Here is a 23,994-nt window from a genome sequence, read left to right on the forward strand (position 1 = left end):
AGATGTTGATAATTCGAAGGCTATTTAAACAAGGCTAACAAGGCCTCTTAAAAAATATCTACAGAAAAACACACTAAAATAAGAATATAATTGTTTCAATATGACAATTTAATCTTTGATGTATATTTTCTCATATGATAAGACAATCAATATAAAAAGTACAAATTATATACATATTTTCAAAGTCATATAAGTATATTCACAACTAACTTTGTTTTTCCACTATGTTTGTATGGAGAGATTAATTAAGCAAAGTCAAAAAGTGGTAAGTAAGAAAAGCATATAAATTTATAATAAAAAATCAAATTACCACAGAACTGAGGTCACTCTAATGGAAAAATAAAAAGAAAAATTAGAAAAATCAGATTAAATGTTAAAGGAAAAGAATAACTAACTTTAAAATAAAATGCATTTCTGCATTTTTTAAATTTACTAAACAAGACAGCATTAGTAAAACAAGGACGTAAACAGAAAGCAACACAAAGAAATATGACAAATCATTTTTCTAAAAAGGTGAAACTGCTAAGGTTAAATGAATAGAGAAGAACACTGCAGGGGGGCACTTAAACAGGAGCAATATTCAAGGGCATATCCTGGGGGAGAGAGGCATATCCCATGCCTTTCTAATTCTTTAAATTCTTACCCACTTTGTAATTCTTCATAGATTACTTAGGATGGGTATACAAATATCTGCCACAGTCAGGACAGATACTGTATAGCTTCTAAATTTATCTAATAATGGGATCTTACACTTCAGGGAATGCTGAACTAGACCATCAAACAATTGAGAGTTAACAGTTTCATAGTTTGTCTTCTTTTCATATATATATACATATAGCTAAAGTTACTTATTTCCCAAGGGCCATCTCAAATGTCAGCTCTTTCATCAAACATCAAGCTGGAAATCATTTTTCACCTGTGCTCCCAGAGTATAAGTACACTTCATGATCAGGGTGGGTGGGGGTGCGTACACTGTGATATGAAGTTATATCAAGTGCTAAGTCACTTCAGTCATGTGACCCCATGGATTGTAGCCCGCCAGGCTCCTCTGTCCCTGAGATTTTCCAGGCGAGAATACTGGAATGGGTTGCCATTTCCTTCTCCAGGGGATCTTCCCCACCCAGGTGATTGAGCCTGGGTCTCTTGCACTGCAGGCAGACTCTTTACCATCTGAGGCCCCAGGGAAGCACTGTTATGTCTCCTCCACTAAATCTAAGTGCTATGAGGATAGGGAAGATGTTCAGTTTATATTTATTTCTCCTCCATACCTGGCACAGAGCACTGTACTCAGCAGGTGACCAAAGGTTTGAAGCCTAGCTTCTTATGTCATTTTTTTTCCTAGCAAAGCTTTCTTATTTTAGAAGACTACAACAAAGTTTCTCACAAAACTTGTTTTCCTTTTGGTGATGCACATAGTATTAAAACTTTTAGATGCAGCATAAAAAAACATGTTTGTGACAAATGTGGGGCTAACAATAGTTGTCAGGTAAGGTCTATGGAATAGTGCAATAAACTATTGATACTAGTGTGCTTAACTAACTCCCAAATTTCCTAGTTGGGGTTAATAGAATCTGCTTTATGCTACAGGCAGGACAGAATTACTTTACCTAGTAGGTAATACCAAGTATATTAGAAAGATCCTAAATGCTATTTGCTCACTTCTCACTTTTAAAGAAACGTCACTTTCAAAAGTTCAGAATTTTATGAAAATTTTTTAGCTGAAGTTGGTTGGCAAAGTCTACATTAAAGATTATGTCTATATTTAATGTTAATTGAAGAAGCAAAATTGTTACTATAATTATAAGAACAGAATATTATATATAAATGAAGAGAAATATAAATGAAAGAGAAAACTGGTTAATGAAGAACCAATTACTTTTTGCTGTGGTAGAATTGTGGGTTTCTTCCTTTCTTCTTGGGGAGTATGTTACTTTTATGTTATTTATGGAATTATTAGCAATTTTAAAAAAATTTGCAATTCACCCATAATATTGGTGTGATAAAACTACTTGACAAGAACCCTCATGTACCCCTATATTTCAACAAACAAAACTTAAAAATAGTTTAGTATGTGCTTTCCTGGGAACCGATTACAGGAAAAAAAGACCCACCTACATATTTGTTTTTAATTTTCCAAACTACTTTTTCTAGTATAATAGTTACCAGTCTCCCCTCATACTATGAATGAAATCTTTCCCAGCAAAATAATAAATTAAGACTATTTAAGTACAGAGCTATACTGTAATTAATCAATGATATATTGTTAATAACAAAAAAAGGTAGAACAAATATGTATTATCCCAATCCTCCTATCCCTCCCCACAAAGAAACATCAACTCTTTAAACATCTAATAATCTCCTTGATGAGACTGAATCCTTCCATCAAATACTGATATGTATACACTTCACTACATATTCAATGTTCCACTTGCAACTCTGCTTGGAATGCCTTCACTGCTCTGACACTACATTTCCAGCACCTATTACTTCTAGACTCTGAGGCAGTTCTCTTTCTTGACTATGAAGCGTTCTTAAGACTACTCCAAAATCTCATTCCCAGAGTTCCTGTATCACATCTTTTTGTACCAGTCTCTCTAGTCTCACTATACACTATACTAGTAACTTTTTTATTTTATGCACTTTTTTCTTTTCTCCTGATAGGTTTTTACTTCAAGGTTAGGTTCCTTATCTTAGATGTTTTAGTATGCCCAGTTGTAGCACAAACTTTATAGTGAATAAAAACTCTGAGATGCTGATGGTAAAAATAATATTATCAAATTTGACATGTGACTACAAATTTCTTATCACCTGGTTTTGGAGTAACAGACATAATTTGCATTTCAAAATGCTGTATTTGAATAAACACATGATTTTATGGGGGTAAGAGGCCCATTAGGAAATCTGTTTTTTCCGGAATTCTAGATACCAGAATAAAATAGAATTTTGTAAAAGAAATTCAAGCAATAAAACCTTTTCCTTATGACCAATTCTATTCTATATCTTTTGTTAGAACAGAAGATAATCTTCTATTCTAAAAGTTACTCCTTTCTATATTTTTGCCAAATTTGTTTCTCCTAAGGAGACGTTCAAATCATTCACTAAACTTAGCAATCTCACACTGACTTTTCAGGACAAAGAATTTAATGTATTGAGTTCTACTTAGTATTTTTCTATATAAATATTAAATATTTTTTGAAGGTTTAGATTTAATACTTCAATTTTTATAATATCACAACCACATTTATAAGTATTTAACAGTTTTGCTAATGTTTTTAGACAGGAACAACTATTAAATGGAAGCACAGGGTCGTCATTTAATGAAAGGAGGTAAAAGCCTCAAAGTTAATGAGAATAAAATTCAAGGCATATTGATTCCATGAAATTGAAAACAGCGGATTAAAAGAGATCTGCAGTGAAATTAATCACTTGTGATTTAACCTTATGCTCATTTTTCACAAGTAATTTGTAGTCATATCAGCAATTTACTCTGATATGAAAAGAAGTATAATACATGAGAATTTTAGTCAGGTAAGATCTTAATGTTGAACCTGAAATCCCATTAAGTGCTCAATACTTACCTCTGCATTGTAAAATTTGGTTTTCACATCCAATGGTTTGAGAACCTAGTTGAATAAAGCATACCAATCAAAGAAGATTATTATCATTTGACCATTTATTTTGCTTATTTGTTTTAAATCTTGGGTTTAAGCTTGCCAAAGGCATTTTCCAATTTTAATTGTAACAGACTTTTCAAATGGGTATGCAATATTCTTGTAAAAACAAAAACAAACAAAAACAATCTCAAAGGCATCTTTAAAAAAAGCTACCATAATTTCTTGACTGGGTGACAATTACATGAGTTATATGCATTTGTCCTTCACAGTATTTGCTAAACTGAACACATATATGTTTGTGTATTTTTCTCTATATCAAAATAAGCAATCAAACCTGTTATTTTCTTTTAAAAGGCATGCAAAATCTTAAAGAGATGAGTGATAACAAAAGCAATAACAAAGCAATAGCAATTTTTTTCTTCCTATCAATAGTACTTTTTCTTCCACATACAGAGCAATGAAAAATATATATAGTGTCATATCTAGATCTACATAACTGTATATGGTCATCTTATTTCCCTATCTATACACACAGATATGTTAAAACAGTGGTTTTAAATTATTCTTTGATTATAGACTTTGAAAACTGTGTATAAATAAAAACTTCTAACTGCAATTTCAGTGACTCATGATTTCTCTGAAGGAAGCTTGGTCCACTTAACCCAAATCAATAATCCTTCATTTAAATATGTCTTTAGAAATCTGATATTATTTACACTTATTTTGTCTGGACTTTCCAGTCATTTTATCCATCTTCTGGATTCTTGCATTTTGTCAAGGCATGAAAACCAAACAATTTTTTTTAAAAATAAAAACATTATACTGCCAATGATAATTTCTCTGTTTTTATTTAACTTAGTCTGACTTTAGATTGCTAGTAACATGACAAATTCAAAAACATTAGGGTATTTGCTTTATTTGGAGTCTGTTTTTACTGCAGATAAATAGGTGTAATTTCCTGGGGGCGGGGGTGGCAGGGGGAAGGCATCTATACACAATTTACCACCATCAGATTTAATACCTGAAACTTGAAGAATTTTCTAAAATACATTTTTTCTCCACCCTGAGTTGTGTAACTCACTGCACACACCAAGCTGAAACAGAAAGATGTATTAATGATTTCTGAATCATTTTCAATTTTGTTTCTCAATAGTTTATCTACTACATTTCAACTCTTATCAACAAATCTGGAAAATATACCAATGTCGTGAAAGTGTAGTCAAATGAGCCTAGAGCAGGAAAAAAAGTTTCAGTAGATATAGATATAATTCCATGAACAAGAAAGCTATGATTAGTTAAATAAGATATACCATTTTTAAAGCCGGAAGTCAGAAACTTTTTCTTCAAAAAGTGAAGCATGATCCAAAATAAATACCAGGGTAACTAAACAGTTGAATATTAAAAATAAGTTCACATAAACTAGAAGAAAATACAAATTTTTTAAAAATTCCAAGATGAGGAAAGCCTTTTTAATATAAATCCAATGGAAAGGATGACCTCTACAAATTTACAAACTGGATAAATCAAAGACACTAAAACAAAATTTAAAAAAGGACAACATATTGGGGTAAAAGGTTTCTAACAATATCAAGTTTTGTAGGCATAACGTTAATATCTCACTCAAAATAGGAGAAAAGAATATATATATATATATATATATATATATCCCAGTACCATGATTTACTAACAAAAATGTGAAAATATTCACCCTTACAAGTAGTCAAAGAAACAAATTACAAAAAAAAAAAAAAGAAACAAATTACAATAATGAGGTAAGATTTTTCCCCATCTTAGGATCTGGCAAAAATTCTTTCCAAGAAATAACAGGGTTGTTGAGGGTTTAGAGAAACTGACTCTCTTTATACCGCTACTGGTTATAAAAATTGAGAAAACAATCCTTCAGGAAAGGAGTCTTAAAAATGTTTATATGCTCCTATAGTAAACCCATTTGAAGCAACCTATCACAGGAAATATTAAGGTGTTCATCACTGTGTTATTTATAACACTGAACAGGTAGAAATAATCTAAAGTTTAACATCAGAGTAAGTAAACAAATTACAGTACATGGTCCAAGTGTGTAGATAAAATCATTTTAAGAAGAATCTTTTCAAAAAATACTGACTCAAGTGGGAAAATGTTTTTGGTGCATTAAAAAAGATTAAGCCATAGATAATTTTATCAAAATTTTATAAAATATTATTTACTTATACATATCTCTTATACATGCACATAAAAAGACTGAAGTATACCAGTTATTTTAATAGTGGTTATGCTAGGTGGTGACATTATAGGTAATTTAATTTCTCTTTTATATTTGTACCTAGTACTAAACTAGGTGCTAGGGATTTAGAGTTGATCAAAACTCAATACCTGCTCTCCTAGTGCTCACGGTTGGAAACAAAAGTACAGATTTTGAAGCTAGATTTGAGCTCCATGCCATTATTTACCAGCTATTTAATTCTACAAGAGTCTCATTTTCTGTAAAATGGAGATTTTACACATTTATTATCGTTTCAATAAACTCAATTTCAACAAGTGTTGATCGTTATTTCTCTGCTAAATTCCGAGGGTACAGCCAACTTTGTGCAATTCATACTTTAATGAGATCAGCAGGCACTCAGTGAGTTATTTCAAGTACAAAAGACATAGAAAAATATTTGAAGAAGTAGAATTAAACTAAACAAAATGACACAGGCATTCCTTTATAAGAGAAGAATACATTTCAAGTTGTGGAGGTAAAAGAATCCAACATAACCGCAGTGTCAAGCGGGAGCAAAGTATGATGAAAGGTGGAACTAGAGCATTTGGTAAGGATTAGGTATGGAGAGCTCTGCAAAACCTAGACAAAGTCAGAATTTCCTAAGGGCACTGAAGTGTCAGGTGACTGATTCAAGATCACATAGTTAAATAAAGCATTGAGCTAACATCTGAATTCCAGAAAATCTGACACCAAAGCTTATACCAACCACAGAATATATATTAGTGTTAGTTGCTCAGTCATGTCCAACTTTACGCGATCCCATGGATTGCCTCCTCTGTTCATGGGATTCTCCAGGCAAGCAAACTGGAGTGAATTGTCACTCTCTTCTCCAGAGGATCTTTCAGACCCAGGAATCGAACCTGGGTCTCCTGCATTGCGGGCAGACTCTTTACGGTTTGAGCCACCAAGGAAGCCCAGAATATATTTCAAAAAGTGCCTAAACAGAGCCTGTCACTAAAATGAATTAAATGATAGACAATATCATATGTACTTCTTTAACACAAGAAAGAGAAACAGAAATGGTGATGTAACAAGAGATGGAGAGAGGCTGCTGAGAGATAATTAACAAGAATAGGACTTTGTGACTCAACTATATTTGGGAGTGGTAAGGCAGATAGAGAAGTCTAAAATTACTTTAGGTGGCTCTGAAATGTTCATTTTCGCCTCTCAAAGAAAAACAGAGTATTCATATTCAAATACCTACACACGCCAGGGATACAGAATTTGACATTTCTTTTTCCCTCATAGTTTGTTTTATTTTGGTTCACTACTTTTGAACTCTCAGCATAGAGTGTATTTATATAGTTAAACCCAGAACTGAAAAGCTGTGAATTTAAAAATAAATGTTATTAACATCAGTTGTTAGCATTCCAAAAGAGTACCACCTGGGTTTTAAAGATTTGCAGCATGGATTTTTACTTTTCAGTCAGATTGCAGATGCAAAAATAAAACTACAGATAAATGAAGATTTTTTTTTCCCTTACACAATAAATATTTTGTTTAAAGTCTGTTTCTGGCAAACATATAAACATGGCACATAAAACTCCTTCTGAAGTAGTTTTTCAGGCTTGATAATAAGTGGAAATAAAGCAAAAATTTCAAATAAAGCCTTTTATAAGTAAAAGCCTTTGAAATGTAGTAAAATTAATTCTTACATGTGTGTTCCAATTTCCTTTACTTCATGGTGTATGACATCATCAATACAACAATCGGGTTTAAGTTCGGCCACTGCAGCGTTAGAGGCTGAAAGATTCAAACGCTGAGAACTTGTCTGAAGATCAGCCTTGAAAGAAAGAGAGAATAAAATACAAGTGAACTGGGTTACCTACAGGCTGTGGGTGAGCATGGGTAGAAGGAACAGGGGAACAGGAACAAAGCAGTAGGGATGAAAGGAGAGCAGCACTTCTCTGTACACATCTCTCTGTATAGATGTCACATTTCTCTGATGCTTAGAAAAGAGTAATGGCTCAGACAAACGCACACCTGCAAATAAATACAATCAGCCATGAAGTTGGGGGAAATCCAAAATGGAATCCATACAGCATCAAATGAACCTAACTCTACTGCAATGAAACCAACCACACCAAGAGAAAAGGAAAAGTAAGAACCAATCTAAGTTTGGCGAATAAAAACTAAAAACAAAAATAATGGCACGCAAATGTTTTACTCTTGAACATCTGCTTTTTGGCAGGGGTACATGTAGATTAGCAATTCTAAAACTTCTATTTGTATACCAGGATTAAACAAAAAATATACACATTATGGGTAGCAAGAGACAGGTTTCTGATCTTTGGAGACAAAAAAGTACAATAAGAAAAGTGAGAAGGCTACAATGAAACCTTTGGTACTGGACTGGAATTTGGGGCATCCATATGAACCTATGGTTTTAAAAGTTATATATATATACAGATGGATATTACAGGAATATATACAGATGTGTACACATGTGTTAGTATATAGCACTAAAAGGTAAACAGTCATTCAAAACAACATTAGATGTCAGAAACCAACTGATTTGTAGAAGTAGAGTCAACATTCAAGTCATCAACTAAGAAAGAACCAGTTTCTCTAACTTAGCAACCTGCCCCCACTAAGTTACTTTCTACCATATTCCCTGCTAATTTCTTTTGTAACATTTATTACCATCTATAATTACCTTATGATTTTTTGTCCACCTGTTTCCTTCCATCTCCTCTACCAAAAATGTAAGGTCTATTGAGGTAGGAACCTCTTGTCTTCTCTTCTTCACTGCTATAACATGGTGCCTGGCACACAGTAAGTAATTAATAAATGCTTGTCAAATAATGAAATTATGATAAAATTTCAAGGCAAATGTCAAGAAAAATACAGATAAAGCAAAGGTCACATTAAGTCACAGGGAGTGGAAGCGGTTTTGTCTTTAAGAGCTAAGACTTTTAAAAAGATTTTGTTTAAAAAAATTCAGTTAAGTTTTTGGCAGTAAATTCTAACCTAACATTCTTAATGCAGGCACTTCAAAGTGGGATATTTATTATATCCCTCTCTTTTGTTATTATATTCAGTTACTAAACAGTAATAGTAGCTCACATTTATTGGGCCCCTACCATGTGCAAGGCCCTGTTCTAAGCACATTACTCATTTGATGCCTGCTACAAGCTTCAACAGTAACTGAGACCTTTCCGATGTACAAGCTGGATTTAGAAAAGGCAGAGGAAACAGAGATCAAATTGCCAACATCCGTTGGATATAAAAAAAGCAAGGGAATGCCAGAAAAACATTTACATCTGCTTCATTGACTACGCTAAAGCCTTTGACCGTGTGGATCACAACAAACTGGAAAATTCTTAAAGAGATGGGAATAGCAGACCACCTGATCTGCCTCCTGAGAAATCTGTATGCATGTCAAGAAGCAACAGTTAGAACCAGACATGGAACACCAGACTGGTTCAAAATTGGAAAAGGAGTACATCAAGGTGTATACTGTCACCCTGTTTATTTAACTTATATGCAGAGTACATCATGTGAAATGCCAGGCTAGAGCAATCACAAGATGGAATCAAGATTGCTGTGAAAAATGTCAACAACATCAGATATGCAGATGATACCACCCTAATGGCAGAAAGTGAAGAGAAACTAAAGAGTCTCTTGCTTAAGGTGAAAGAAGAAAGTAAAAAAGCTGGCTTAAAACTCAACATTCTAAAAACTACAATCATGGCATCTGGTCCCATTACTTCATGGCAAATAGATGGGGAGAAAAAGGGAACAGTGGCAGATTTTATTTTCTTGGGCTCCAAAATCACCGCAGATGGTGACTGTAGCCATGAAATTAAAAAGATGCTTACTTCTTGGAAGAAAAGTTATGACAAACCTAGACAGCGTATTAAAAAAGCAGAGACATCAGTTTGTTGACAAAGGTCCGTACAGTCAAAGCTATGGTTTTTCTAGTAGTCATGTACAGATGTGAGAGTTGGACCATGAAGAAGGCTGAATGCAGAATTGATGCTTTTAAGCTGTGGTACTGGAGAAGACTCTTGAGAGTCCCTTGGACAGCAAGATCAAACCAATCAATCCTGAAGGAAATCAACCCTGAATATTCATTTAGGAAGAACTGATGACTGAAGCTGAAGCACCAATACTTTGGCCACCTGATGCAAAGAGCTGGCTCACTGGAAAAGACCCTGATGATGGGAAAGATCGTGGGCAGGAGGAAAAGGTGGCAACAGACAATGAGATGTTTGGATCGCATCACTGAATCAATGGACATGCTGATGCTGCTGCTAAGTCGCTTCAGTCGTGTCCGACTCTGTGCGACCCCATAGACGGCAGCCCACCAGGCTCTACTGTCCCTGGGATTCTCCAGGCAAGAACACTGGAGTGGGTTGCCATTTCCTTCTCCAATGCATGAAAGTGAAAAGTCAAAGTGAAGTCGCTCAGTCATGTCCGACTCTTCGTGACCCCATGGACTGCAGCCCATCAGGCTCCTCCGTCCATGGGATTCTCCAGGCAAGAGTGCTGGAGTGGGTTGCCACTGCCTTCTCCATCAACGGACATGAGTTTGAGCAAATTCCAAGAGGTAGTGAAGGACACGGAAGCCTGGCGTCCTGCAGTCCTTGGGTCGTCGCAAATAGTGGGACACAAGTTAGTGACTGAATAAACCCTGAAGCATGTAATTGTACCATCCCTGTTTTACATACAAGTGAAAGAACACAGAAAGAACAACTCCCCATAGGTTATACAACTAATAAGAAATGAAACTAAAATTCAGAATTCTTTAACATTTTAGGCATTAAAGAAGGAGGGGAAGAAAAGAAAACAGTCAAACCCATGGGCTTTCTGTCCAATTTGTTTCCTTATGTGTTATCTGTTAAACATTAATCATAACTACAGTATGCATTATATATATAGCTAAACACTTTTACCTTTTTCCTTTTCCATGTTATAACTGCCGCACTTAACATTTATTTCCTAATTACCATCAGGACTTTTCCAGGAACTGGAGATAAAGCAGTGAACAAAAGAGACCAAAATCTCTGTTGCTATGGAATTTAAATGTTTGGGGAAGATAATACAGAGTAAAGGAGGAATGGATGGCTGGCTTGAGGAAGGGGAATACAATTACAGGGTAGGTTTCATGCTCCAAATTGGTTTTTGGATGAACAGGATTTACAAAGGGATTTCTTCTCTTCTTTACCATTATAAAACAGAGCCTGGCACACAGTAGGCAATTAATAAATGTTTGTCAAATAATGAATGAAATTATGATAAAACTTCAAGGCAAATGTCAAGAAAAATACAGAGAAAGCAAAGATCACATCAAGTCATGGGGAGTGGCAGTGGTTTTGTCTGTAAGAGCTAAGACTTTTAAAAAGATTTTGTTTAAAAAAAAATCAGTTAGCAAGCTTTCTGCAGTAAATTCTAACCTAATATTTCTTAATGCAGGGACTTCAAAGTGGGGTATGTATTAGTATTGTCTCTTTTGTTATTATAAATGCCATGTGAATACAGATTTGACAATGAATTTTTTTCTTTTTCATGCTCTTTCTCTTTGTGAATATATCCAAGGTGTTTAACTGAGCTAGCATATTCTATCTCTTGATTCTCAAAACTGTAAGATTCTTCTAACTGGCTTATTTCCTACAAACCATCCCATACAATGCTTTCGTGTCAGCCTTCCAACACGAACCTCTGCTCAAAAGTTTCCACTGATTGCACACTGTCTTAAAATAACCTCAGCCTTAGTCTGGCTTTTAAGATGCTCACTTACTGTATGGTTACTACCTGTCTATGTGCACAACCTTACTTGCTCTTACTAAGTGAATTCTGTTCACTGCTACAAGAATACATTACATATTCCTATGTTTCTGCTTCCAATCACCATGCCCCTCTTCTGTCTTTTCTTGTAAATCCTGCCATTCTTTCAAGACCTTGTGTTCCCTCTCCTTCAATAGCCCTTCCCGAATGATGCAATCTCCAGTGATGATCTTTCCTCTTTCAAACTTTATTATGTTAATCATAAATCATTAACAGAAATTTAAGTGCTAGTTACCTTTGGTATATTTTCTCATCCAAGCTATCACAAACTTTGAGGATAAGGAATAATGATTCTATGCATAGCATATCTTATAACTTAGGGTTTTCAATTAACGCTTGCTGTTAATAACAATTAAAAAGTCAGTATCAAACATGTATTTTAATGAAGTCTCAAAACATAAGAATAGAAATTAAAAAGTAAAAAAAAAAAATTATCCCCAAAAAGAATGCCACTTACTTTAACCAATATATCTTTTACAACTTGATTGCTATCATTATGGACGCTGATATAACTGGAAAAGGTCTCTCCCAAAAATATATTCCTGTGAAGTAAAATAAATTTTTAGACAGAAATCCATTCAAGTTTTATCACAAATATTCTAATTATGCACCACTGAGAATATCAAATGGAGAAGTTACTAAAGGATAGTAATCCCTTCATGGATTACAGCCTTGTCATGGCAGAGTGGCTTCTGTAACTCAGGTGAAATACTATTTCAATATTTCTTCGTTTACACTAGGCTGCTCACTCATTATCTAGTGCAATTCAAAATACAGATTTAATCTATAAAGCATACTATATAACTTGACCCTCAACTACTGCTAAAACTAACAGCCCTCCTAAAAATAAGTCATTGAAATCAGATCCACGTTAAAAGTCTTAAGATTTGTTAATAAGGAGGCTACAAAAGGCAATATTTGAAATAACTTATGCCCTGAATCAAGAAGGGATCAAGTTATTGATATCAGAGTAATTTTAACAATTTATTTTATTTTTCTAACAGAGTAATTTTAACAATTTATTTTATTTTTCTAACTTATTCTAATTAAAATGACTAGTGGCATTACTTTATAAGTAGTGGCTCAGTCATGTCCAACTCTTTGCGACCCCATGTCCTATACAGTCCATGGAATTCTCCAGGCCAGGATACTGCAGTGGGGAGTCATTCCCTTCTCCAGGGGATCTTCCCAATCCAGGGATCAAAGCCAGGTCTCCTCCATTGCAGGCGGATTCTTTACCAGCTGAGCCACAGGGAAGCCCAAGAGTATTGGAGTGGGTAGCCTATCCCTTCTCCAGTGGATCTTCCCGACCCAGGAATGGAACAGGGGTCTCCTGCGTTGCAGGCAGATTCTTTACCAGCTGAGCTACCAGGGAAGCCTCAGTATATATTATATATGATGCATATTAACATATAAATGTATGTAGGTTTATATAAAAATATTTTAATATGAACATTTTTTACATGAATATATTTCTAAGCTCTCAAGACACTAATCAATGACCAAATTCTATAAACCTTTAAAAATTATCTTGGTTGCAAAAAGAGTGGAACCAGGGGCTTTTACCTCAGTAATAATCTAAAATAAGAGAATAACTAAGAGCAAGAGAAGGAATAAAACATTTAGAGTTCCTAATAAGCTGACAAGTCCAATAACTTATGTTAGTAAAGGGCCGTGAAGGTGAAGAAAAAGAGCTGATTTTGAAAGACACTGAGAAGGAACCCTTTAAAATGAAAGGAATACACAGGCATTTAAAAAGCTCTATATGCTTGTCTACGGGCTCAGTTGGTAAAGAATCTGCCTGCAATGCAGGAGATGCAGGCTCAATCCCTGGGTAGGGAAGATATCCTGGAGAAGGAAAAGGCAACTCACTCCAATATTTTTGCCCAGAAAATCCCATGGACAGAGGAGCCTGGAGCCACAGTCCATGGGGTCACAAAGAATTGAACTTAGCAACTAAACCACCACCACCAAAGAAGAAAGTTAAAATTCTACCACCTTAGAAACCACTATTAATACTTTGGTATGCATTTATTTAAAAAAGAAAAACAGAATCACATAGTATAATTTCAACCACTTAAAGGTATCATGAGCATTTTTCCATCCTTTAGTTATCTTTTGAAAACATGATTTGTGATGGCTTCAGAGTGCTACTGTATTTCAAATGTGAGCATATGATTCTTACCCAAAATTCTGTGGTAAGGTCAACATTTCTCCCAACATTAAAATTTCTGCACCATTTACAGTTGAAGGATCATCTCTCATAAGTTGGTTAAAGAGATCTCCTGTAGAAAGACAAAAACATCAAATTCTAACATTGACCTTGTAAATAACTTTTATTTATGTGAAGAAATAGTTTTGAGAGATATTTTAAAAAATAATCTCACAGCAAAAATTATATTTAAAAAAATCTGATTTCTAGTCTTCATTACAACAATGCACACCAAAAAATTCTGTTTCTACAGAAAATGAACACTTTAGGGACAAAGGAAAATGTAGGTCATGAGATATAAAATACAGAAGCTCCAATAATTTTAAACAAGGGGAATGCTAACATAGATTGATGGAACATGTGAGGATAAACAAAATTTTAATAGCATTAATACAAGGAATGTGTTTTTACTAAAACTAAAAGTGTCTGTTGCCATGAGATATCAATAGTATCTTGATTTATAGATTATGAGTGAGACTTACTGCTCAGATGGCCATATTTACATGCACAAAAACAAGCAATGAAGGATACAGCAAAGAGTCAATGTAAGATTGGCAAGGCTAGGCTTATCCCCAAAGTAATACAACTCTTTCCTAGGTACAAGAAGAATAAAGTATGTGTCATACCAGGTAAGTCTTTCTCTTCACATGTTACTGGAATATTGGTGAATAAAGTAGGCTTGGTCAACCGCATTACTATCAATTAGAAAAGTAGGGGAAAAAAGAAAGAAAATATTAATATTTTATGCCAGTGTTCCCAAGTTGAATCTATGATATTAATCAATTTTATACTACAGTAAAATATAATCTAAATACTACCTAAACTTAGTATATTATTATTTCCCAAGATTACTATACAGCAATAATTTACTAAAAATGTTAATATGTAACAAGAAGAATTTTATATATGACAAAAACAATTTTGCTTTTACTTACAATCTAAAGAATTATAAAAATCATATGCAAATGTAATGTCTCATTATACAAAAAGGAGAAAATAAAAGAATTTGAAAACTTAAGGTATAGTAGGAGAACAGACTTTAAAAAGATCCTGAGTGACTTCACTGTAAGCAATACCAACAAATTATTATTAACCAATATTAGTCTGACAGGGAAAAAAGTTAGGATGCACCATTTTGAATATGAAACAATACTTTTATGCCAAAAGGATTTTTGTAAACTTTATCCATGTGTTATAATCATGGATCACTGAAGTTCAGTAAGTAGTCCTTTAAGTAATATTAATTCTCTGTAAACATTATGAAAGTATCAGTAAATGTGTAGGTTTATAGAACTCCAACCAAAACTAGTATTTGTCTGTGGAAAATGACAAAATGTATCTAAAGTTTATCTAGAAAAACAAATAAAAATAAGCTATAGAAATTCATAGGAAACAATGAGAAAAAAATGGACATAATAGCAAAACATGTAAGTCCATAATCAACTAATAGGCTTATTAATATAAGACTATACAGATATGTTAGAAAATTTTAAGAAGCCAAACCAATCAATACTAATAGTATTAGGAAACTGGCTCACTATCTGGGAAAAATGAAATTTAGTTTACATTTTAAATATCAAATACTGTTATGTATCAAATAATAGACAAAAATTAAGTAATAGAGAACCAGAAAAAGTGAAAACTTATTACACCTAATCTAGCAAGGATAGGACATTCTAATTAAAAAATCTTTTTCAATTATTTCCAAAGATTGACTTTTTACCACATCAAAATAAAGACAAATATATAGAAGCAAAAATCATACAAACTCTACTACAGAAAATGAATCCTAGAACTTTTATTAAAATGTTCATTCAAATCTAAAACCCAAAACTTTATTGACCTAGGAGCTTCCCTGGTGGCTCAGTGGTGAAGAATTCAGCTGCCAAGGCAGGAGACATCGGTTCAATCCCTGATCTGGGAAGATCCCATATTCCATGGAGCAACTAAGCCTATGTGCCACAACTATTGAGCCTGTGCTCTAGAGAACTGCAGCCGCAACTACTGAGGCCTCCGCGCATCTCTCATAGCACCTTGTATTTATCACGAACTATGTTTACTCACTTATTAGTTTATAGCACTCCTATTCAAACTCCTTGTAGTTTAAGCTCTTATGTATCATGTTCAGTTTTGTAGCCTTGCCACAGGTTCTGGCAGAATTAGCACCTCATGCCTAATCCTCACGTAAGTGGTATTTTTGAAGATTTAACTTTCATGAACTGAGGCCATTAAACAATGTTATACTGAACAGATGGCTGCTGAGATAGTAAAAAAAAAGCTAACCTTAAAATTTCTAAAGCCACTTGTGTAGTTGATATTTACTGAACATTTACTAGTGCCAGACTTCATGCTAAATACAATGTACTGACACATTTAATTCTCAAAACTATAAGGTTGAAATTATCATTATCCTCCTATAACAGATAAGGATGGTGCCTTGAGAGGATAATTTATACATAAAAGATTATAAAGCAGATAGATGCCAGAACTAGACTCTGATGACTTCATTCTGCTCGAAAATAATTTTCCCTATTATTAATTATAAGCCCAGGGTCATAAACCTGGAATGTCAAGCTTTATTAGAAACATCTCATGGGAATTCAAAGTCCATCTCTCTCTCTCAGAACATTAACGAGTTGCACACCAGTGACGTGGAAAAGAAGTGAATGTGGAAGTGTTTCAAACCTCTTTCACTCTTACTTTTAACTAGGAAAACAGATTAAAACCTGAAGAGGATACAGGCATTTGATTTACACTTGATTATGAAATTCAGATTTCAGCTAAAATTTTCCAAAAAAAAAAACCTTTTTAAAGTCTTCAATAAATTAAAATATTAAAAAAAGGTAGGCTTGATGTTATTAATTAATGAATGAGGCTAGTTCAACTTGCATATACATTTATCTTGGCTAGAACATTAAAAAAAATTATGTCGAATCCTTAGAATTCTTACTGTATTTAGTTTTACTTGTCTAGTTCCTGAAGGCATTCAATTTTGTGAACCTTGGAATAATCTGGGATTTTTTTAGCGATTAAATAAGTGAATCATGCAGGAACACATCTGAGAAGTTCATGTGATACCCTTCACATCTGTTTTCTTGGAATGAATTACATTTATAACATTGACAGAGAAAAATAAAATTATGGTATTGTTGCCTCTTTCCTAGAGAGTAAATGCTTTGGGATTCTCCGGGCCAGAATACTGGAGTGGGTAGCTGCTCCCTTCTCCAAGGGATTTTCCCAACCCAGAAATCGAACCAGGGTCTCCTGCACTGTACACAGATTCTTTACCAGCTGAGCTACCAGGGAAGCCCTAAATGCTTTGGCGTTTCACCAAATGCCCTCAGATTCACCTTCCTGTACATGTTTTTGTTTCCTCAATTTATTTACATTGATGACTTAACAGTGGAAGCTACAAATATTACTGAGCTGTACTATTAGTGCCAGAATCATCAGTCCCAAGGCTTTAAATACTCTTAAGAAGGCTTCAAAGATGTGGCAGTGGACTCTCAAACCTTTAAGTATTGTCTAGGAAGATGAGACATGAATTGCTTCTTCAAGATGACACCATTTGCAGTAAAATTCATTTTCCCAGTTCTGATTCACCTTTTCATTGCTTCTCAAAGGGGAAGAAAGCAATTTATATAGAGTAAATTAGAGAAATTTACATCTGCCACATAAGACGAAGAAGCTCTTTTTAATGTGATTCTTGAATTAAAGAGCGCTCATAAGAAGCTCATAAGAAAATATTCCTAAGAATATTTTCAGTTCTGTGTATCATCATTTTAAAGTAATAAGAATGTATTACAAAAGAAACACTGTGGTCTATGTAAGTGACCCTGCCTTATGATTACTTAACTTTTACCCCTTGATTACCAACCTAATGCTGTGTAAGACCTGAACAACAGCAACAAAAATGTTTACGATTGCCTAATAACATTGTTGCTGCTGTTTTAGTCACTAAGTCACGTCCGACCCTTTTGTGACTCCATGGACCGTAGCCCACCAGGCTCCTCTGTCCATGGGATTCTCCAGGCAAGAATACTGGAGTGCGTTGCCATTTCCTTCTCCAGGGGATCTTCCCGACCCAGGGATCGAACCCTGTTCTCTTGCATTGCAGGCAGTTTCTCTCCCACTGAGCCACCTGCAAAGATCGCTGGTAAAAATGAATAATTTCTGACTTTTCATCAGCAGTTTTGACTGCAAAGATGACTAATGAAAGAGGAAGTAATTACTGAAGAAGTTATCTTGGAAACTCCCTCTATACCTGGTGATTTTTTTCATTTGAAGATTTTTGGAAGCATTCATGTACATGATAATTGTTTTCTACAGAGCAGTCTCCTTTGAGACAATAAAAAAAGGTGCTAATAGTTGAAAAAAAAAAAAGTGTTTGAACAGTGTGAAACCTAATTAGAAAAGATAACCTCTTCAGTTAAAAACTGGTAGACTTCTCAGGTTTTAAGGAACCTCAAGAGGCATGTTATGAGAAACCCTGCAAAGGACACATTTACCTTGCCAGGCACTTTGCCACAAGGCAAGCATGTTTTTGCCTTCCTAATGAATATAGTCTTACTGATTTTTTTACAGATATAGTTTAAATATTGTTAATAGTGTCTCTATGTTAGCTCTGTGAGGGCAGGGTCCATATTTGTCCCTTCTCCACTTTAGCACCTATTTCATGGTAGGCATTCAAATTTGTTAAATATACTTTCTAATAAAACTTTTATTATATAACCATTTTGGAGATTTTTATAAAATGATGTGTAAATCCATTAACATTTTGCTATGGGAAACCCACAGTGAACCCAAGACCCAGAGAACTAGTGATTAGCATTACCAATATTAGACTGAATTATCTGTATTAAACAAAGAATAAATTGATCTCTTATCCATATTTGATACTTCACTCAAAAAATGTTTATTGCCTAAAATATATATTACGGTCTTAGACAAATTATACATTTTGTACTTTTGTTTCAAAACAACACATCAGCTATCGTCTATTACATATCTTTGGCCATAATAAGCAGAATATGGGCTGGTCTTTCAATCTGAATTACATTATGCCACATGAGTATCATTCCCAACAGAACTGGTTTTAGTTTTATTTTTAAAAAAAAATCATTACACTTTAGGCGAGTTAAGAAAAAAATCCTATAAAATTAGATTCTGGGAATTTACCAAAATCCAAACCATTCACTGTAATTCACAGGAATATCTAATTGAACTAGTGGAAAAGCAGTAACAGAACAAAGGAGTAGAACATTTTACCTCTAAATTCAGTTTGAATAATAATTCATCACAATTCATTTAAAGGAAAGCTGCTCAAAGTAGAACCCAGAAAGTTCCTGACTTAATTGAAAAGCCTAGGAATGCACCTGATATTTACTTCTGGGACACAAATTTTATATATAACCACACACTTAAAAATTCTGTTTCACTTCCTACTCGGTTCATTCAGAATATTCTTTTTTTGGACAATCACTGTAATTCATTACATACTAAAAATAACACCATATTTATGCACAAATAAATTAATTTTCCCAGTAAGAGCTAATCTTCCTTTAAGAAGATTCCCCACATATTCACAGTACATAATATCACAGAACACCCATATCTGGCCTAAATGTCTCTGAATTGTAGCATTACAAGATGGAAGTTCATTGTGCCTGATAATTCGATTGAGTTTTGCCCAAATGTCTTCCAGAGTCTGGTTGTTACAAATAGTGTGATCTATTGTCCATCTTGCTCTATAAAATGAGTGCAAATTTAGTGCCTTTAGATTATCTTGCAATTTTTTAGACAAAGGAAAAACATTTTCAGTACAATTACTGCTGGGAAGTGATGATACACTCCAAGACCTTTTCTTGTGCCGTTTTTCTTTTTCTGCCTGTTTCTCCAGACTTCCAGAATTAGTCTGTTCATTCAGCGTGTGTGATTGTATTAAGTGCTTCTTTCTTTTCAAATTGGGTTGAAACTCCAACAGATCTACTGTGCAATCATAACTCTGTGATTTAATACTATGTTCTGAAATGGCTAAGTACTGTCTCACATCTTCAGCTGCCTCTTCAGAAATCCCAGGCGGTGATCTTTTAGGTTTGAGTGGAAGTCTGGACCCATCATGTGGAAACCAAGGAATAAATCTCAATAGCGGACGTGTAGGAAAGTCTTGAATTGATTTCTCTGCAATTTTTGGCAGTTGTGTGGGATCACTCTCATATGGTCGATAATGTAATATTACTTCTGTAGTCATTCTGCAGTAATCCTTCTATTCTTAATGAAGAGAAAATTTCTTAGCTGAGCTCCTCAGAGCTAGAATGTAATTTATAATTACAAGACTCTCTCTTTCCAAATCAGAGGGAAACAGGACCTAAAGTGGAAGTATTACAAAGAATAAGATATAGCAGGGAGAGCCTATATACAGATAGGCAGGGAAAAAAAGAAAAAAACAAAACCAATTCTAATATATTTTATCAAAGTGTTACTGGTAAATGTGAATGCAGTCCACAAAACTGGAAGTCCTTTTTCTCAAGAAAATAAGGAATCTGGATTACACATCCTTAACATCCTTTTAGCCTAAAACTTCTACTAATCAACATATTTAACTGAACAGATGTAACAGATTTGGAAGTACTGCTATTAACACTATAGCAAAAACAAAAGGTAAATTAAGATTTTAAAAATACTAGAGTCATATGAAGATAATGAACAAAAGTGCAATACTACTTAAAAATCTGAAATGTGAATTGAGGACAACAAAAATGACTGTAATTTTTAATCTACCTTGAAGAAAATGGATCCTCTCATACTTTAAAATTACATGAATTCTACCAAATAGAATACTTAAATGATTTTATTTCATTCTCAGAAGTAAACACTTGAAGTGGAAATGCAAATTAAAACATGAAAATGGTTTAACCTTGCATTTTAATCAGACTAGGAACTGGCTTCATGACAAAGTCTCATCTATATAATTGGGGCACTTTAGCAGTGTCAAAACCTTAGCGGCATGGCTCCTGAATTCCAGTTGGGAGGATGAACAAGAAGGCTAGAGCCTTAGTTCCTTTTAGAACACAGAAGTCTTCAAGTTACACCAAATCAAGTCATCGAAAGTAAGTGCCAGTACACAACACACAGGTTCAACAATGGAACCTTCTCTGGATCTGCAAGTTAGACTTCCTAATTGGGCCCAAAGCTGCGTAAGTCATAATGCAGGCTCTTTTAAATCTTAGCTTCTGGAGTTAAAAACAAGAGGCTGGGGCTTCCCTGGTGGCTCAGAGGTAAAGAATCTGGCTGCTAATGCAGGAGACACAGGTGTGATTCCTGATCTGGAGGTCTCATGTGTGGTGGAGCAACTATGCTCCTATGGCACAACTACTGAGCCTGTGCCCTGCAGCTAGAGAAACCACCACAGGGAGAAGCCCGCGCACTGTAACTAGAAGCAGTCCCCGCCCGCCGCAACTAGAGAAAAGCCCGAGCAGCGATGAAGACCCAGCACAACCGTGCGTGTGTGCTTAGTCGCTCAGTCGTGTCCAACTCTTGCGACCCCATAGACCGTTGCCTGCCAGGCTCCTCTGTCCATGGGACTCTCCAAGCAAGGATACTGGAATGGGTTGCCATTTCCTTCTCCACGGGACCTTCCCCAGCCAGGAATCGAACCCGGGTGTTTTGTACTGCAGGCAGACTCTGTACCGACTGAGCTATGAGGGAAGCCCTAGCACAGTAATAAATAAATAAAATTTTAAAAACCAACAAAAAAGAGGTTGAATCATTTCTTCCAAAAATCATCAGAGAACTACGTGATGATGGTTCTCCCGCTGCCACGATGACTGTGAGTGGAGGCTCCCTGTCATGACGTCACAACACTCATTTGACCAATGTTCTGAAAAGTTGAAAGTAACCAATCTCATAATGATTCTTTTCCCTACTGTTAATGTTCACTGACTAACAGATTTGACAACTCTTAAATTCGAAATGACTGTGATCCTTAACATCCATTTTTAACATGGTTCTAAATATAGATAGCATATTCTTTCACGACTTAACAATGCTTTTAGTTTTACTTCCTTTCATTTTTACATTTCAAGATATGGCATTGAGAATTCTTTCACTGTTGTCTGAGCTTATCCAGTGTTGTATTCCAGGCACACAGAAGTTGTGGGAACGCCTTAATATTTTACATATATATGAAAGCAAACTGATATATTTGCCATTCAATGATTAGAACTTGTGAAAATTCTTGGATAATTAGGACAATGGAGAAAATGGGTCCAAAGAGCTTTAAGAAAGCTGAAACTAACAGTGACTTTCAAAGAACTTGTCCTTTCAGGTTGCCAAAATACTCCTTCTCAGGAACCTTCTATTTTGGAAAATAAAAAACACCTGGGAAAGACTACTGTAGCAGCCTAAAATGACAATGGCAGTTAGCCTCCACATTACTGGAATTTAACTGTATATAATATCCTTGAATGTGTATAAAATGACATCTAGTAGCTAACAGAACTTCTCCAAATTCCCATCAAAATGCTAAGGGAATGAGAGCATCTGAAAATGCTCTTTCCTTCATTTGGAGGCAACATGGAGTCTTGGAAAGATGAAGGCCTAATGTTGAAATATTACCTCAATCACTTACTAGCTTTGTGATCTGGAAAAAGTTTAACTGGGTAAGCAATATATGTTCTACATATCTGATATAAGATTGAGATTAAAAAACATGACAATTTCTCTTCTTTCTTTCAGAAATAAGCCATTTTAGAACAGGCCATTTGCTCAGGCTAAGCTCACAGGTCTTACTGCTATTAGTTAACATTTCAAATTCTTAGTTCCATAGTCAGAGACAGTTCTGATGACCCCAACTATCAGTACACGCTTTTTGTACAAATGAAACTGATGAGCTTCTGGAATGTCTGATGCTTACAGCATAAGTGAGGGGGTAAGAATCCCTCAAAATGGATACCACAAGAAAGGTTAAGTGCACTTCAGTTGAATTCACATGTCTACCAAGCATCTTCTCAGTTCAGTCCAAGAAGATATTGGTAACCACATAGTGCACCCAAGAAATAAGTGCATATGTGGCAGTAGAAAACAGATGAAATAAAGCTAAAGGCATTTCAAATAAAAGATCTCAGAGAACAATCTGAGATCCTCAGAACAATTCCTCAGAGATCTCAGGAATTTTAGAGAAAGTATGTCATGCTGGTTCTCCCTAAATAATAACCCAATCAAATCATCAAACTTACTCAAAACTGTATGCTGTACACAGAAAATGAAAATTGATACCAATTTTCCCATACACAATACCCTGAAGTAAACTGCAGTGAGTTTTAACAAACCTAAATTACATGTTGTAGTACTACGCATTTCTAAATGCTTGGCACAATACTAGACTAATTTCACAGGTAAAGCTGAAGCCTGGTAAATTTGTCACTGCCAATGAAGAGACAAGAAACAGGAGGAAAACCCACTTTAGATACCCACTATTAATCATCTCGGTTCACACACGGCTCTCCCCGGGTAGGGGGGGGAACTTCAGCATCTGCGGCTAAAATCTGTTTGGTGGCTTCAGCAACATACAACAGGGTAAGTAATTTACCAGGTATCTATTTCATTCTAAGCGGAGTAGGAAATGGCAACCCACTCGAGAATTCTTGCCTGGAAAATCCCAAGGATAAAGAGCCTGGCGGGCTATAGTCTATGGAGTTGCAAAGAGTCGGACATAACTGGCTGACTTAGCACACATATTCCATCCCGTTGCAGGGAGGAGAGGGGGTCTCAAACCTAAAAAGCGAAGAAGAAAATAGCTTCCTCTCGCTCCACGGCAAGAAACTGAACAGGAGGGCGAGCACTGACTGTTTTAAGAAGAACGCGGTCTACATCCCAGGGGCCAGGTCTACGTGCCAAAAGCTGCAAGAACTAGTGAGAAAAGGGGAGAAAACAGTGTAGAGGGAGCCGGGTTCGCAAAAATTTACCTTTCAGGGCCAGTAGGTGCTCCTGTTTGGGGGGATTCACCTCCATTTTGACCGGCACTTTGAGCCCACTGCCTACGGAGGCTGAAGAGGTTCACTTCGCTCGGAAGAAAACAGAAAGCGCACGTTCCGGAAGACAGGGCATCACATTCCCAA

General features: G+C 35.2%; 2 protein-coding genes across 5 annotated transcripts in view; both read right to left on the reverse strand.

Annotated features, from left to right (window-relative positions):
- The window catches only part of TRAPPC13 (trafficking protein particle complex subunit 13), a 31,360-nt gene extending 7,381 nt beyond the window's left edge, over positions 1-23,979 (reverse strand). For 2 of the 4 annotated variants that reach the window (XM_043887708.1, XM_043887707.1), the window contains exons 1-8: positions 23,842-23,979; positions 14,503-14,571; positions 13,850-13,949; positions 12,122-12,206; positions 7,530-7,657; positions 4,636-4,708; positions 3,579-3,623; positions 311-328 (exon numbers count right to left, since the gene is read on the reverse strand). In XM_043887708.1, the coding sequence (XP_043743643.1) occupies positions 311-328; positions 3,579-3,623; positions 4,636-4,708; positions 7,530-7,657; positions 12,122-12,206; positions 13,850-13,949; positions 14,503-14,571; positions 23,842-23,887 (564 nt within the window). In that variant the 5' untranslated portion in view covers positions 23,888-23,979. The remainder of the gene's footprint in view (positions 1-310; positions 329-3,578; positions 3,624-4,635; positions 4,709-7,529; positions 7,658-12,121; positions 12,207-13,849; positions 13,950-14,502; positions 14,572-23,841) is intronic. The other 2 variants (XM_043887710.1, XM_043887709.1) reach the window with 1 other exon arrangement.
- Positions 18,768-23,971, reverse strand: SHLD3 (shieldin complex subunit 3). Its single transcript, XM_043887714.1, has 2 exons — positions 23,842-23,971; positions 18,768-20,243 (listed from the first exon to the last, which is right to left on the reverse strand). The coding sequence occupies exon 2, from the start codon at positions 20,124-20,126 to the stop codon at positions 19,368-19,370; it is 759 nt and encodes a 252-aa protein (XP_043743649.1). The 5' UTR covers positions 20,127-20,243; positions 23,842-23,971; the 3' UTR covers positions 18,768-19,367.
- Positions 23,980-23,994: the final 15 nt, after the last annotated feature.

Source organism: Cervus elaphus, chromosome 25, assembly GCF_910594005.1.
Source record: "Cervus elaphus chromosome 25, mCerEla1.1, whole genome shotgun sequence".
Taxonomy (NCBI): domain Eukaryota; kingdom Metazoa; phylum Chordata; class Mammalia; order Artiodactyla; family Cervidae; genus Cervus; species Cervus elaphus.

Coding starts and splice junctions, on each gene's coding strand:
- SHLD3 (XM_043887714.1), bottom strand. CDS start 20,126: ATGACTACAGAAGTAATATTACATTATCGACCATATGAGAGTGATCCC.